General features: G+C 39.0%; 2 protein-coding genes across 8 annotated transcripts in view; one reads left to right on the top strand and one right to left on the bottom strand.

Moving 5' to 3' along the window:
* Positions 1-82: 82 nt before the first annotated feature.
* Positions 83-7019, bottom strand: LOC128941045 (cytochrome P450 2J5-like). The gene is made up of 9 exons (XM_054282966.1): positions 6841-7019; positions 5654-5816; positions 4997-5146; positions 3440-3600; positions 2402-2575; positions 2026-2167; positions 1184-1371; positions 921-1062; positions 83-261 (listed from the first exon to the last, which is right to left on the bottom strand). Exons 1-9 carry the CDS (start codon positions 7009-7011, stop codon positions 83-85), a joined length of 1470 nt encoding a protein of 489 aa, XP_054138941.1. The 5' UTR covers positions 7012-7019.
* Positions 262-16876, top strand: part of LOC128941044 (cytochrome P450 2J6-like) — a 22283-nt gene continuing 5668 nt past the window's right edge. Inside the window, exons 1-6 of one of the 7 annotated variants that reach the window (XM_054282962.1) lie at positions 3599-3721; positions 4407-4509; positions 7748-9820; positions 13084-13197; positions 14582-14744; positions 16265-16414. In XM_054282962.1, coding sequence (XP_054138937.1) covers positions 13093-13197; positions 14582-14744; positions 16265-16414 — 418 coding nt within the window. In that variant the 5' untranslated portion in view covers positions 3599-3721; positions 4407-4509; positions 7748-9820; positions 13084-13092. Of the gene's footprint in view, positions 283-3598; positions 3722-4015; positions 4510-7747; positions 9821-11223; positions 13198-14581; positions 14745-16264; positions 16415-16876 lie in introns of those variants that run through there. The other 6 variants (XM_054282963.1, XM_054282961.1, XM_054282960.1 and 3 more) reach the window with 6 other exon arrangements.

The raw sequence follows: 16876 nt of genomic DNA, 5'->3' as shown, positions 1-16876 counted from the left end.
AATTGAGATAGTGAAGCATGTTTTTAAAGGATCTGCACTTACTAACGGGTTGAAGTCTCTCAGCATTTTGGTGTGTTACAGACTAGCGTGGAATAGCACAGAGTTTATATGGGTGTGGCTGCAGTATTGCACCCAAAATGTACTCCAGATTGATTTCCTTTACCCCCTCAGGGAGCTGGAATGTAAATGCCCGAAGGAGATTGGTAAAGAAGATGAACAGTTCAACTTGTGCCATCCGTTCCCCCAAACATACACGGTGCCCTGCAGAGGAAAATCAAGAGAGTCAGTTGAGTAAAGTTAAATTCTGTAAAAGAACTTTGCACAAAATTCTACTGAGTTCCATAAATTCTGTTAATGTAAGATAATTATTTCATTCTGTAAAGACAGAAGATGCTTTAGGACGAGGGTGGGGAAACATTTAACTGAGAAACTGTGCACCTCTGTCAAGTGTTTGATTTGGTGTTTTGATTGGGTTGTTTGGTCTTTTTTCACCCCTGGAGCATGCAATTCTCCCTTTCCATTGTTGATTCTTTTTGTAAGAGCCATGAATTGCTTCTTAGCTAAGCCAGATTTTAAAAAGATTCATATACTTCAGAGTCTTATTTTGGTTGTTGAGAAGGGAGGGCTGGAGAATTGTGGGATGCAGTTCTAAAGCCAAGGAGAAGGATGTAATCAGGATTTCTTTAACAGAAATTCAGAAGGGTGTGTTAGGGCCTTGTAGCCCTAACACTGGATGGATATGCCAAGGAAAGAGCATTGTGTCTCCCAGCCACAGCAAAAGACCTGACTTTAAGTCTTTCAAATCAGTCAAATAGTCAATCTAGTCAAATACATTTTTATAAATGTGTATTTTAGAACTTAGTATTTTTACTCTTACTGCAAAACTGAGCAAGCAGGAATATTCAAGGTCAGGGTGTTACCTGCTGAGAAAGGTAAGAATGCCTCTTTGTTCACAAAGTTGCCATCCAAGTCTAGGAAATGATCTGGATTGAACTTCCAAGGGGTTGCCCAGTGCTCAGTGTCATAGACCACAGAGTGCAGATTTGGCAAAACAAGCGTGCCCTGCAAGAAGCAGCAGAGATCTCATTTTCCATAGATTTTCCTTCTCTCTATGTCATATAAATGCTAAATATTAACAGCTCAAAGATGTAAGAAACAGGGTGGCTATCCTTATCCTCTGTACCTTTTTAATGTGAAAACCCAGCAGAGTTGTGCTCCTCAGGCACTGTCGAGGGACCCCGACGGAGGTGACGTTGCTGTAGCGCAGAGCCTCGTGGATCACAGCGTTTGTGTAGGGCAGCTGCTTACGGTCCTCATAGCTGATGACATGGGAGGGTTCCAGAACAGCCTCCATCTCTCTTTGAACCTTTTCTGCAGACAAATGAAAATACTTTCATTTCCCCCTCTGCACCCCTCCCCCACTTCCCCTCTTTATTTCCACTAGATTTTTGTATGAGAATGTCCTGTCTAAAGGAAATAAAAGAAATTATGTTGCTATGAAATGCTTTGGCATGTGGTTTGACTGCTGTGTAGGTTTCAGTTGATCAAGAAGTGCTTCTCCCTGAATCCTCATTTAAGACACCTACTTGGTGATGAGGATAGTACGGTTTTGTGTTTCAAAAAATGGATTAAAATTTGAAATTACAAGTATAATTTGCATTGTTTATAAATATGTATCAGATTGGATATATTTTAAAAACTTTTCTACTTCGACGTTTAGGAGAAGACGAGGTTGCATATGAAATGTCTTTAATTTGTTATTCTCTCTTGCCAACCCATTCTAGAGACGTAAAACTGTGACTACTACTAATTTCTGCTAGTGTTGCTGGTGAACCAGATGGGGAAGCACCTGTTTGTTTCATTTATTGACCTTCCATTTTCTGGATCCTAGTTGCTGATGTACCACCTTTCATGTGCATAGCTAAGGGTTTTTTTGATGCCTTAAAAGTGATTGATCAATATTATTACATAATGATGTTCATGGTGATGTTGAATGCAGCTCTCTCTGATGGTGCTTTTGCTCACCTTGTATATCTGGGTATTGTACCATGTAGAGCAGTGCCCAGAGAAGGGTGGTGCTTGTTGTTTCTGTCCCTCCCAGCAAAAGATCAACCACAGTCTGAACCATATTTTCTTTATTGAATGTAGAAGTAGGGTCGTCCTTGGTCTGTAGGACATATTCACAAGAAGACTATGAAATAGATAATTTCAGATATTTCACCAGTCACATAGAAACTGTCATTGTTTGATGATAACAGTGAGCAGCCCATCAAATCAAACACCTTCAGTGCTGCACAAATAGAGTGTGCATATAAAAATCCTTTGGCAGTTATTGGAACAGCAAGTGTTTGTAATAGGCATTGAAGCCAAAGAAGGGAGAGTGTGATAAGCAGATACTTACTTTTGTTATTTGAGCCAGGTAGAAGCCAATGAGATCCTGTGGATCACCTGTGTTCTGTCTTTCGTGGGCCTGAACCTCCTCCATGACTAATCTGTGCATGAAGTCATTGTATGCAAACACCTCCTGATGAGGCCCTGGGAGATGGTGCATGAGCCATGGGAAGGCATCGTACAGCTGTGGTGTTAAACAGAAAGCAGAGTGTGTCAGATCCCACTTCTCATTTCCTGATAATTGTGAAGCCACCACAACACATGAGCAACCAAACTGGGATGAGAGGCAACAGACACAAGAGAGATTAAATACTGGGAACATGATTATATTTTACTTTTTGGATCAACACCTAATAATGTAACAGGGCTTCTGAAAATGGGTGAGTAATTGAGTGCTGAATCTGACTCGCAAACAGATTTTTCTCAACCTTTTATTTTTTTACTGTAATTATTTCAGGCATCCCTTTATGAAGAACCTGATAGAATAATTCTTTTAGAATGCCAGTGTGCCAAAATCTGCACAAGTTAAGCAATAGCTAGGGTTTCAAGAACTTAAAAAATATTCTTCTTGGTGTGATGAATTTGTAACCTGTATCTTATAGAAAGCTCAGAATAACTCAGATCTTGATGGTAATATGACTTATGAATTGAAGCAAGATGTCTTTTCAAAAGAGCATCCATTTGAAGACTTAGTTCTTATTAACAGCCTTTCTGGATTTGCAAGACTAAATAAAATTTTAGAAGCTGCTTTCATTTAAGAACTAAGAATCTTAAATACATAGTGTTCTGCAAATGATTGCTCTTTGGAAATCTGTGAAAAGCAGTGATGAACTAGAATTTTAATTTTAGGATGTGATTTACAGACATAAAGAAGAATTAGAAGCCAATAATTACATATACAAAGTATGTATTTATTTATTACTTCATTGTGGCTTGTAGAACTATGGTATATTTGGAAATGAAAAGGTTTGTGAATAATTGACTTTTAATTTCTTTTGACTTGTCAAGTGCAAATGTATCTTAAGGAACAAGAAAAGTAGGCTCTTACCCTGCCCCAGATAGTACCTTGAAAGTAGATCACAGAATAAATAGCTTTGATGAGTTTGCTGAAAGATTCATCCTCACTGGAGAAGCAATGACCAAAAACAACAGCACAAATGATATTTGCAATTGCATGGACGATGGAAGTGTGGGGGTCAAAAGGTTTGCCTGTGAATATGGGAAGTGCTGTGAGAACTTCTGAATTGACTACAGCAAGAAAAATGAGGAAGACTTTCTTTTTTAATGGTAAAAACAACAAGGCATCAGACTATTTTTAGAAAAAATTCTGGTAAGTTAAGCCTAGTTTAGTATATATTAACTGCATGAATTGTAAGTGCACAGAATCTTAATTTTCAATCTGCTCTTTACTCTTGTAAAATACAGTTATAATCAGTTTTGAGCAGACAAACCTAAAAGCTCCCCTTCTTTGACTTGTGGTCTGGGTTGTGTGGAAACACAAGCAATTAATTAGAGCATATGCCTTCAAATATGGAGGTAGATATTTAAGTTTTGCAGTTAAAAACCAAAACAAAGAATTCTCACCATTCCCCCCACCCCCCCCCAAAAAAAAACCAGAAAAAAAAATAGCGTTTTCATTTCTTAGTTCTGTTGAAATGACTTATCTCTTCTTGATTTTCAAGTATCAGCTTAACAATCCAACATAGATGTATTTTTTTTTCCACAGACTGAAAGGGCAAAGCTCATATAATAGGGTGGAATACATCTCCCATTGAAAAGGATTGAATTAAAAAAAAAAAAAAATTAAGTACACATTTCAATGGCAGGGACAACCTTTGAAGTATACTTCTGTGGAAAATACATCCCTGACTTCAGTCCAGTGCTCATGGTTATTCTTGGAAAGAGCAAACACATTTATTGAGTTTAAAATTGAGACAGGGTTGCATGGTAGGTAAAGCTTTGGGCTGTACAGGGACTCGAGGTAGATGATTTTTTTCATCTCCTGCATTTTACAGATGTGTGAATGTTGCTCTCAGAAGAGACATGGGCCTGGTCCAAGGAAATTTGGAAAGAGACCTCAGGCAACCGCTCTGTGTTTTCACATGGAACAAGATGTGGGTGAGGGATTTGGCTGCTCAGAATATTTATATTTAATTGCTTTATTTTGGCAGCTTGCTAAAATTCTATTGGTTTCTATTTCATCCAAACCTTGAAAAGAAAATTTTTTTGGATAACTGAATGATACATTCCTTGTTTTGGAGTCCTTTCTCTGCCAAATCCTGAAAGCCTGCTGTCCTAGAATGACTTCCAGCAGGTCATACATTGTGTATTTTAAGGAGGGTTTTCTATATTCCTTGAGTGTAAGAATCATTACCAGCTGTGTTGATAATAAACATTTTTTCAACTCTCCTTATTTAAAAAGAAACAATTTTATATTGCCCACTGTGCAGACAAAACATTTTTTGCAAAGAATGCAGTTAAGAAGCCAGTGAAATTTCTACTAATAGTGACAATGTCTATAGTACTTGTAAAAATATACTGTGAAACTTTTAGCAGCCCTAATCTTTCAGGAAAACGCTAAGTATTGTTCTTCCAGTGAATTTACCGTCTGTATTTGTGAAGATATCCACGAGGTGACAGGCCTCTCTTTGAATTTGATGCTCCAAATTGTTCTTACCAAGTGCCAGACTTCTTATAATTGTCATGCCAAAGCGTCTCTGCTGCTTCCAGGTGTGGCCATTTGTCAGGAAAATACCTGAAAAACACACAAACATTTAGTTCATTGCTGGGAGGGAAAATCTTTTCACAGCAAATTTTGATTTAGATAAGGTTGTATTTCACTAATAAGATACAATGATTTTAGACTTTAGAAGCTGAGTTTTGGTCTCTGAGGATTTTATGACACTTAGCTGCTCCTAAATGCATCCCTGTAAACTGAGTGGGTTTTGGTGAGGACTGAACAGCTTTGTCTATAGATATCTTCTACATGAGCAGTCTCCTGGTTTAGAAATTATACAATTGAAGGGCAACTTCTCCAGGCAAGTATTCCTTTTCATCTATTGGGAAGGAAAAAGACTGAGTAATGTGCTTTATAAGACAATAAATTTTTGGTTTTTCCTTAATATGCTTAGCACTGCATGAAACACTTTTGCAGTGAGAGCCCAGTTATGCCCTGGTACAGCAGTAGCTGATGTGTGTGCCCAAGAAAACATCTTCCTTCTTTACACCTTGTTCTATCTCATTCTTGTGTAATGCTTTGTACCTTTCTCGCCCATCATATCCCTGTAGAAAGGGGTGAGAGGTCTTCCAGAAACTTCTTCTGAGTGGGTGACAATGCCATCTTTTACTGCTTTGTATCCATTCAGCACAACCAGAGGTGTCTGTCCCATCCACAGTGTGTAGATGTTTCCGTAGATGTTGGTTAACTGAAGAGTTGATAACAGGAAATTTGTAAATATAAACCAGGGAAAGCATGCACTAAAATATCAATTTATTTAAGAGTTTTCTGTAGTTGTGACTAAACCCATTTGTTGGCATCAAATTGAATTGCAGGTTTTAGAAAAAAAATTATTTCTGTTATTAAGGTGCTTTGGGAACAGAAGATAATTGCTCTTTATGGAATAAATGCTAAGAGCATCTCTCAGAAGAAGACCTCTCTAATTTCACAGAAAGAAAACCAGCAGGTCACTTTGTTAGCTCTGAATCAAAGAACAAATTATTACAGGCAAAATCCCAGAGTTTTTCTCTTTATTTTATTAATGAACCAAAATGATGGTATTTTCTTGTCTCTAGCTTACAAAGAAAGAAAAGTAATGTTCTTGCTTTTTTTTCTATAGCTGTTCCTAGCTTCTAGGATTTTTCTTATTTTCCTCTGTTGTTCCTCACATCATGCTTATATTTTTCCTTGTAATAATGGGAAGCAAATTCCTTCTTTTTAAAAATAATTTTGATTGATGTGATTGATTTTGGTTGTGTTGTAGACAGCAATCAGATTTTTCTGCTTTGTTTTAGCAGTAACCTGTTAACAGCAGATAAGAAATACTTTTGCTGAAAAAACAATGCGAAAAAAGTCTGTTTAGGGTACATGTTTGGTCTTCTAATGGAGATGTTCCAGTGGCACTGGTGTCAGGAAAGGAGAGCTCTGCTAGAGGTGGCTCAGAGGGCTGGATTAACACAGAAACAGAATGAAACTGCCAATGAAATACCATTCTATGACAGTGTTTGTGAAAATGTAACCAAAAGAGAGAGAAAGTAGCAAAGACTAAATCAATGACGATGTTTAATACTCAGAAATATTTTTAATACTGCAGGGTCCTCAGAGCCTTTGAAACTGGCTGATAATCAAGCTTGAGGTTTAAAAAAATATCATTTTAAGCCATTCCTATGCAATGCACAATTTAAGTTAAAATAGATTCAGACTGATTTGCAAGCACAGAGATAAGTAAATACCTTACTGAGAGTTTCTCGGCGGAGTTTGAAGTCCAGCAGCCACAAATTTCCAATGATGGGGAGGGGAACTGGTCCTGGAGGAAGCTGGGTACGCATCCATTGCAGCCTGAGGAACTGCAAAATCAGGAGACACACTACTAGAGCTAGAAAAATCTCAGTAATCCCCAACATTTTATCAAAATTTTAGCTTCTCACTGGCTTTGGCTTTTTTGGTCTTTTTTGTTTTTGGTTTGGTTTTTTCTGTCTATGATTTCTTCTGAAAATTTGGATTTGTGGATATGTTTCTTCTACTGAATCCAAACACTTCCTAAGGATATGCCTCCTGTAGCCATCTCTCTCTGTAATCTACAGTTTTCCCAAGCTGAAGTCCCTAGAAAACCAAACTATTTGATGCTTTGTGGTTAGCCAAGCCACACCCACTCTTTTTTTATGACCTGCAATTGTGACGTGTCTCTTTTTTCACTTAGAATTTTATTTCCTTCTCAGTCTTGATAGTGGGTCAAAGTGCCAATTATTGAATAGTTATCCAAGATTTTCAAGAGTTTTGCATAATGGTAACCCCTTAGGCAGTTTCATGTAGTTAAACACTGAAATGCATTACTTATTGTCATTCTGAAATACTACAGTTATTGTGTGGTTACTTTACAGAAGAAGAAACATCTACACAATATCTGAGTTCTCTGAGGTGTAAAAGAATGAGTTCATGCAGCATAAAGCTCAATTATTGTCTTTAATAAGAAAAATAAAAGGCAATTTAATAATTTGAAGAGTATCTTCTTTCACCTTTTATCATATCCTAGGTTGATATCATGTGAACACTAGTTAGAGATTATTTTTCTATCCATCAGGTTTTAAAAATTTTTAATTTTATGCTAAGTTTTAAAATTTTCTGCTTCAAATTTTGTAGATGAAACCATGCACGTGTTCTATTAAATCTACAGAAAAGAACAAATAAATGGAAGAAACAGGAAAAACTTTTAATCCTTACTGATTTGTGGATCCCATAAGTTTACCAGAGAGGTTTGTACTAGTGTGTAGCAAACTTTAACTTGAGACTTACTTTTCATACTTACGGATATATTACACAGTATTTTTCAACACTTTGTTCAAGAACCTAACTAATGTCATCTTCAAGACTAAATAAGAGATTAAGGAAAGCCATACAACTGTACAAGTTGTCTATTTCAATGTTTTATCATAATTTCTCTGAGCGGGAAAAAAATTCTTGCTGAATTTTTAGTCTGCACTTTTCAGCTCAAAACATTTCTACAAAATCAAGGTTATTGATTGGAATCAATGTATGTTATGATCCTGAAATATAAAGGTTTAATGCTATCCATGGGCTTCTTAAGAACTGAATTAAGCTTCAAGAAACTGAGTGTTACAGGCATGGACACTCACTTCAGTTAGTTTTCTAATGAACTCATTTTTTTGTGTGTGGGGGTTAGTGGTAAATACAATCTTTCATGATTCAGTCTTGAAAAACGTGTATATGACAACTGGTCTTTTTTTCTGGGGTGGATTGTAATAACTTCAGGTTCCAACAGGAAACACAGGGGCAGTTTCACAGGGCAGCAGTGACATCGCAGCATTTTCTTGCCTTACCTTCCTGAACAGCCACCCCTTGACTTCTCTGTGCAGTTCCATGCAACACTTCTGCTTTAGTGTGCTGCATATGCAGATGCTTTTGCAAGAAGTGTGGAAGTGGAGCAGCCAGCAGAGGCCAAGGATCATGACTATGTGCATCTTTTATCTGTTTGTTTAGGTTTTTTGGGCAGAGAAATGGAAACGGAAAAATTTTCAGCAGCATGGTTCTATGAATCTTACAATTGAAGAGTTAAATGGACAAAAAACCAGAGGGAAGCAATTTGAAATTCAATAACTTTTATGGGTTTTTCAGCCAATCCTGACAGTTCCATATGTATATCAAAAATTGCAGTGTTACTGAGTTATGATATTGAGCAGTTATTTATCCACCCATTTTTTTCAGATTTTGCTGCTATTTGAGACTTTAAAATTAGTTACTTGATGAAACTATCTAACTTCACTTGCTGCTTGTGTGCATCAGGACTTCATTTCTTCATTTGTTTTATTTCTTCCCAGTTCATCCAGCTGATCCTGTCTAGTTAAAAGGAAGTGAGTGCTGTCCTATTTCTTATTTGTGCACAGAATCACTTGTCAAGTTTGCAAGTTTTGCAAAAGTTAAGGACTCCTGAAAGCTCTTGATGCTCTCATGCCCATCAGTGGGGATATGATTTGTACACTTAAAATTACCAGAATCAAGATGAGTTAAGCCATGAAGTTGCCTATTAATAACAGTGACTATGATGCAACTTAAGAAAACGCAAAGAAAGAAAATGGCTTCATGTAAGAGAAATTTGGGTCCAGCTGAATAAGTCTGGGCCCACCAGGAGTGTTACTCTGAGTCTGACCCTTTGAACGCTGTGGGGCAGTGTGTTTTCCTGCTGCTAGGTGCGAGCTGGAGGCAAACTGAAATACACTGAGGCAAAGTTATTTCACAAAAGTTTGGGCTGAAGTTCACAAGGAGAGAAAAAGCAAGGAAGCTGTTTCAATACTGTGTATTTTTATATTTTCAGTACGTGTGAGTAGTAGCTGTTCACATAAATCTTGCTCAATCTCCTCTGACACAAATACTATTGCAAGAGCTGCATCTCCACTTAAGATGACAGATATTAAGTTGGATTGCTTTGAGCAGATGAGGAAATCTGCTTTTGTAATGAAGGTTTCAGGCCACAGGAGTGGAAAGCAGAGAAGAAGATCATTAGGATGGTGTGAAGCAAAGGATAAATGTGCATACTGGGGGTGGAAAGGGCTCCTGGCACACCTCTGCCTAGAGCGTGTGTCATCTGCTCCAACAGACAACCAGGGCTTGTTTTTTGTCTGTTGCAGGGACAGATGTATTAGAAAACACAGCCTGGTGTTCTTGCTGCCTGGCCTGGCCTCAAGCTAAACAGCACAGGTATTGCTAATTGCTAAGCTGGTTTTGGGATTTGTTTTGTGGGTTTGTTTTTTGTTGTTGTTCTCCCCCCCCTCCAGTGGAGACACTAATTTGGATTTCTCAACTTAGCTGTCTCTTCCTCCCCTGCACTCCCTGATCTTTCAAGCACTTGTTAATAGGATAATAGGAGCTAGGAGCTGTTAATTGGCTGAAGGCATCAGAATTTCCCTGAGGGAGAGGAGTTACACTGGCACTCTGTGTCCAGGTAAACACTGAGAGAGGGAGAATGTGGCTTACAGCACAGCTGGAGTGAGCACAAGACTGGGAAATGTGAGCAAAAGAAATTCCCATTCTGTCTTCAGTTCAGGAAAAGAGAACTTTGCTGACATGCATTGTAAATAAAGTATGTGGGGTTTTGCCTCCTGCTGTCATCTGTTTCGTTGGGACTTGAAGATTGATGAGTTTTTAGTTTGCATAGACAAAGTACTGGAATGGGACTTCAAATTCTGTTCCTAGATTTGTTCATAGTTTGTCTGTGACTCTCATGAACTTGCTTTATCTCTCTGGATCTAATCAACCCTGATTAGATCCTGATTTCACTTTTTGAAAGAGCTTGAAGGTTGACTAATGAAAGTGAAGTTGTAGATGGCAGGTATGATTGTTTCTGTTCTGTTCTTTCCCTATATTTTCTTCCTACTCCTCTGCTCTAAAACCTTCATTAGAAAAAAGGGTTTTCTGAGCTGTCTAAACACCTTCCATCTCTGCCAAGGAGCCCTTGTGACAGTATTTGTTATATAATAATGAGTAAGGCTTGCATGGAGTGGTGCTATTCACAAATAATGAAGATATTGGAGCAAGAAAAACTGATTTTCCCCAAAACAACTTGTAGAAAGCTTCTCTGTAAACACCTGCCTCTACCTGCTTGATCTCACAATTACTTTATTTGTATTTTAGTCCTTAATTCATGCACTTAAATCCTGCAATTCACACACATTGATGGAGTTAATTTAAATTCTATCACTCTGCATTACAATGAATTGTAGCATCCATCACTTTCTCTTCCTGCTAGTAATACAGAGTCATCCCAGTCATCTCAAAATAAAACCAGTTGGTATATCTAATCTTAGGGACATTTACCAACTTTTTGGAATCACTGGCATGCAGTGAGAGCAGAACTAGAAAAAGCATGAGCTCTAGCTATTGGAAAGGAAATTTCAAAAATTCCTCTTTTTGTTTTCCCATTGTTTTCATTATTGGTTGTTCTGTTTGGGCTGTTTGGTTGGTCAGTTTTGCCTGTTTTGGTGTTGTAATGCAGTGCTATTTAGGTGAAAGCAATGCAGACCTTGCACCAGTGCTGTGGTGTGGGAGCTACCAAGGCCTGGTGCCCTTTCAGTCTCCCTGGTTTGTGAATTGCTGTGTAATCTTGGCAGTGTTCTGCAGTCAGCTGCAGAAGAGCTGAACAGAGACAAGAATTTCATAGATGAACCATAGCACATACCCTTTTCTCACTGAAGTGTCAGGAAGAAATAATTAATGTTGCACAGACAGTTTTCCTTCTGGCATTTCCTAATGTTTGAGTATTTGCAGCCTCAGCATTCTTTTTGACAATTTTCCAGAGCAGTATCTATTAGCCCAGATGCTAATGCACTTGGAATGTCAGCTGTGGACAGAACAGAAAATTTGAGCTAAGATTTGTTCAGATGAATTTGCCAGGGATAGAGGTTTAGAGGCAGCCTAGGACCAACTCTTTCTTTCCTGGAGGACAGTATGGTTATTGCAAATATATTTGATATATATTGTAACTGATTCCTGAGCACTGGGAGAAATTTCTGGAATCCAACCCAGATTAGTTACTGTGTAAGGAAGGATTTTTTTCTCCAGGGTAGTGTTCTTGCCCTTGTCAACAGTGGTTGACATAGGTGCCTTGAATGCTACTGAAGAACTTAGATGAGTTGAATGAAATGTGAAAAGATCTTTCAAAACATGCCTGATGTCCTTTCTGCCAGCTGCTAAGTGACACCAGTGGATTATGCAAGTGGAGTTGTGAGAATAAGTTGAAGTTTTTTTTAGACAGCAAATCTTGAGACAGAATGACAGCCTGCAGGGACATTTCTGCTGTGAGAGGAGCAACAGCCCCAGAGAAAGCACAGGCAAGACAGTGGGGGTGTGGTGAAAACAGCAATTAAGATCAGTAATTGCCTTCTTGTGTTCTTTCTGCAGGGCTATGTATATTTTTGGGCAAGCAGTCAGCACACATGGAGTTCTTTGTCTTCTGCAGCCTTTGCAGGTGTTTAGATTCACCCTGTCTGATGGAATTAAAGGCACTCCTTAGGGGAGCACTGCGCAGCCCCATCCTTTTAATGTCTGTTGTTCTTCATAAGGCAGCTTGGTACCAACATCCCATACAGCCTATTCCACTAGCTGTACTCTAGAAATCTTCTAAGAACTGCTCCTCTTTGTAGGGATTTTTTTTTGTGTTGAGGAGATCTTTGCATGTGCTGCTTCAGGTGCTGTGGATGAAAAATAAAACAAAGAATTACAGGCTCTGGAATTAATTCTGCTGAGCAGGGGTCCTGCTACTGAGATAAGGCAGAAACTAATTCATAAAGCCTCATAGGGGACAAGAACTCAGCCCCAAAATGGAGTTTAATGTGAGGTCTGTTACACTTTTTGCCAATAGCACTAGTTATGTTTGATTCTTCACTGTGCTGTTTGCAGTTCATCTGTACTGTTTACTGTGAAAACTCAAATTGCAACTCTTCATTGCTCTTGGTTCCCAAGTCTGCATCTCCACCCACTGTTGTACAAGGCTACTGGTTGCTTCCTTTTACCTCTGCCCCAAGAAGGCTACCTGATGAGTATTCCTGCCCTCATCTGACAGCTGCAGCTTTGTACCCGAGTTCTTGACGTGCATGTAGTCAGTATTTTGAGTGACATGTTCCTCAAACTGATTGCTCAAAGGGATGTTTCTGGCTGAGGTTCCCACCTTCTCTGACCCAGCCTCTGCTGGATCTTAAAATAATAGTATCAATTAGCATATTGCAGCATAGTGATGTATTAAATAACACTCAAGAATGGAAATAATCCTCATTTTCTTGGATTGGGAAGAGTGGTAGGAAAGAAGGGAGGTGAAAATTCAGAAATCTTCAATGTGACAGGGAAGAGTTCAGAAGAACAATTTCAACAGACATATTTGTAGCAATTTTATAATACGAGTTTGGAAGTGTGAAATGATGATAAGTGTAATTCTCATATCTCTGGTTTTGTTTCTTCTGAGTGCACAGTTCCTGAATATGCAATGGAAGAGTCGTGGATTTCCTCCTGGACCAACCCCATTTCCCATCATTGGAAGCCTCTGGTGGATAAACTTTAGAGCTGATCACCGGGGCCTGAAAAAGGTATGTATCAGATGTGAAGTAAAGAGCTATTGAGGCAAAACCTGGAAAAAAATGGTGATGGTTGCTGATAGGCTGATGTGGTAACAGGGAGAACCCTGAGAGAAGGTGATTTGTGGAAGTGAAGTACCTAAACAAGTTAAGGCAAAAATCCTGCAGATAGTTTAATTCATATGAAAGCCTAATAATTTCATATGAAAGTCTCATTCTTATATGTGTGCAACTTAAACAGAACTGAACATAGTAATTTTGCTGCAGAAAATACTTCTATTTATTTGGCCTTGAAAGAAAAAAAAATTATTCTCAGATTTCCCATTATAGGCATATATTGAAAATAATTTTAAACTAGGTGTCTTAAATTCAGAGGTGTCTTGAACCAGAATATCTTCTGCTCTCATGGTATGGAAGCAAGATTGTATCCCATATGCAGCCAAATCCTTTCATCTGTTGTTTCTCTGAAGTCCAGTCTGGGATGTACTCTTTGCAGATAAACTAAAGATGGAAATAATGGTGAAAGGAAATAATTAATGGGAAGAATGAGCTCCATGCTAAGCCTGCTAATATAGATTCTTTCAGTTTTCAACATCCTCCACTGAGCCAAAATATCACAAGAGAACCCAATGTGTTAATGTATTTTTTAAAATTGCTGCCTTTCCTTATGTGCTAAGTGCAACTTGCAGGTCAGAGGGTGGCTGGCTGCAGCTGAAGGGAGCTTAATGAGCATGATGCTAAAATTTTCTGATGGGTACATGTTAATGACTGTGAGAGGACAGATCTGTACTGGTTCTTGGTCTAGCGTCAAGGACTTTGTCCTTGCAGAATACCCACAGCATTGCCTGAGAGCAGTCCCATCAGTACCCAGACATGGGATCTATGCTTAGATGCCTCAGCTGACAGTATTTCAGTACAAGATGGGAAGAGTTCTTGCCATTGAAACGTGAAATCTGCAGTTCTTAGAACTCTAGAAGGGGAGTTACATCTAGAATTCATCATTTCAAGAAATTCTGGTTGTTGTCTGAGCCAATGAAATATGGAGTTGAAAAATGTAACCAAGAATGGGCAGGTGGAGTTTCATAGGAAACCTTGTACAGATCCATAAACACTCAAGGGCATTTAGCCTATGGTTGTTATTACAAAGATAACCCAGGCCAAGTTCTAGAAAAGGACCATTTATTCTTTCATTGCTTACATTTCTGTGGGTGTTGTGTTCCCAGAGAGAGCCCAGACCCTTTCTGGGAAAGAACCCCCACCACAAAACACAGCCACTGTCCCTTTTCACCTGCTGAACCCCTGAGCAACATTGTGCTGAAGACAGCAGCCCATCGTGTGTGCATGTTCTTTGATGTTTCTCCCATGGGGTTTTTTTGGGCACTGATTTTACCTGCAGCTGGCAAAAACCTATGGCAACATCTGCACCCTGTGGTTGGGTCACAGACCTATGATGGTGCTCTATGGGTTCCAAGCTGTGAAGAATGGTCTCACCAACAACTCGGAGGATGTTTCAGGGCGACTGCAGACCTACGTTTTCAACAAACTGGCAGATGGAAAGGGTAAGATGTTCACCTCTCTGAAAGGACTTCACCCTTGACTTTCTTTATTTCCTCTTGTGTTTTTCTTACTGAAAAACCCTTAGTTCCCAACTGACTTTTTCTGTCTGCTCAAGGTGAATCATATAATTCTGAAGCATCATCCTAAGTGGTCTCCAAATCCCACTGTCACACATGTATTTCAGAATCTTATCAGAGCAGCATGGGCAACATTCTTAGTGTTGTCTGTGTGCCCTGATTTCAAATAATCCTGAGCCTGCAGCCTCCTTTGCAAGCTGAGACTAAAGTAAATCTTTATGCTCCCAGTTGTTTGTTTACAGCAAAGGCTGCTGTAAGAAAAGCATATACAGAACTTTGATCTAGTCTTGCTCCGAAGTACAAAGTCACAGGAAGGTCAGTGGAGCTTTAAATTTATTAACCAGAGTGTTCAAAGTGTTGTATTGTGTTATCACAAACACTGCTGAATCACACTGGAGAGAAAATAAAGATACTGATATGTTTAAAACAGAAATAATTGAACTTGTTTCCATCAGCCTCTTATCCAGAGAATGTACAGCAGATGCCTTTACCCTCAGTCAGGATTTGTTTAATGTGAGCTACTGTCTGGAAAGCTTTAATTTGTAATACTAGCTAATGTAAGTAGAGAAAAACCACTTTAAGGTATAGAGATGGTTAAGTCTGGGGCCATTTCAATCCATTTGGAAGGATCTGTATTGCCACTTTTTATCAGGGTGCTGTGGAGAAAAGTAGCTGGGTTGTGATGTGTGCCTTAAAACTTGCAATTTGTAGCAGGGATAGCTTTAACCAACAGCTGCAGCTCAGCTGCAAGTTCGTGACTGCATCACAAATACAACCTGCCTGTCCCTGGTTCCCAGGACAGCAGAAGGAATAGGTGAGAGTTATTCCTGTCTGTAGTGAAGCAGCTGTCTCAGGGAGTAAGCTGGCTTTCCCAGGGGGAGGTGTAGGCTAGACTTGTGGAGGGAATTTCCCCACCAAGCAGATTAAATGGTTCATGCTGGGTGGTCTCTGCTAGAACACAGACTCATAGCAGAGCAGCCTGGGATTCCTTTCTGTACCACAGGAACTCTTGATCTTAAGGAGCTGTTTGCAGATTGTCTAAAGCCTATTTTTCCTTCTCATTTTAGCTGGGTGGTTCTTACCCTGGCTTCATTGTCTTTCCAGAAGGGACCTTTCCAGGATGAGAACTTGATATTTGGTATAAAGATCCTGGTAGAACAGGATCCCTCAAAGACCTGAGACAGATGCTTCAGAAAAAAATAGGACTAGGCTTGGAAGGCAGGTGTGTGAGTCCAGAGGTCCAAGTGGGTTATTTCTGCAGCGATGGTAATGTCTTATCCAAGGTGTTTTCTCTGCCTCTAACAACATTCAATTCAAAGAACACTGCCCTGATGTGTCCCTCCTCTCTGAGCGACAGCATGATGAGAAGATGACTCTTACTGTGTTTATCATCTACAATTGTATGAACTTTATTATGACATAAAATTCATTCTTGATGGCTAAAGGTATCTTGGTCTCAAATGGTCTCATCTGGAAACAACAGAGACATTTTGGATTTGGAACTCTCCGAAAACTGGGAATGGGGAATAAAGGAATGGAGCGTGGGATACAAACCGAGGCCCGTTACCTGGTGGAGTTCTTCAGAGACAAGGAGGGTATGGCATTGACACAGTGCTTGGGGGCACACACAGTACAGACTGCTTGACTCTAAGGGTTAACACTGCTTTTGTTACTGAATGGAATGGACTTGGAGCACACCTTAGATTTGCAGATTTAGGATAAGTTGCTAAAAAACTGCAGACCACACATTCCGTGGCATTTGCTAACAGACTGGAAAAAGAAACATGAAGGAATACAGCAGGGAAACCTCTGAAATTTCTAAAATATGGAGATTTCTTTGCTTATTTATTTTTTTGACAAAAAACCCCTCAGAACCCTTGAGATCATTGGACCTCAGCATTTTGTATTTTGGGATCAACACCCAAGATTAAGATTAAAAAAGAAAGCACAAAGGAAAGCAAATTAAAAAAAAACAAGACCAAGAATTAAAGATTTGAGGCTTTCCTGTCTTCATTTTGGAGTGAGGTTTATCTTTTGTTACATTTCCTAGTGAGTTT

The sequence above is a fragment of the Melozone crissalis genome, unplaced genomic scaffold, assembly GCF_028551555.1.
Source record: "Melozone crissalis strain CALT ecotype California unplaced genomic scaffold, PUWL_Pcris_2 ptg000034l_1, whole genome shotgun sequence".
NCBI classification, from domain to species: Eukaryota; Metazoa; Chordata; class Aves; order Passeriformes; family Passerellidae; genus Melozone; species Melozone crissalis.
Note: the sequence above shows the minus strand (reverse complement) of the source record. Positions and strands in the feature narration are given on the sequence as shown.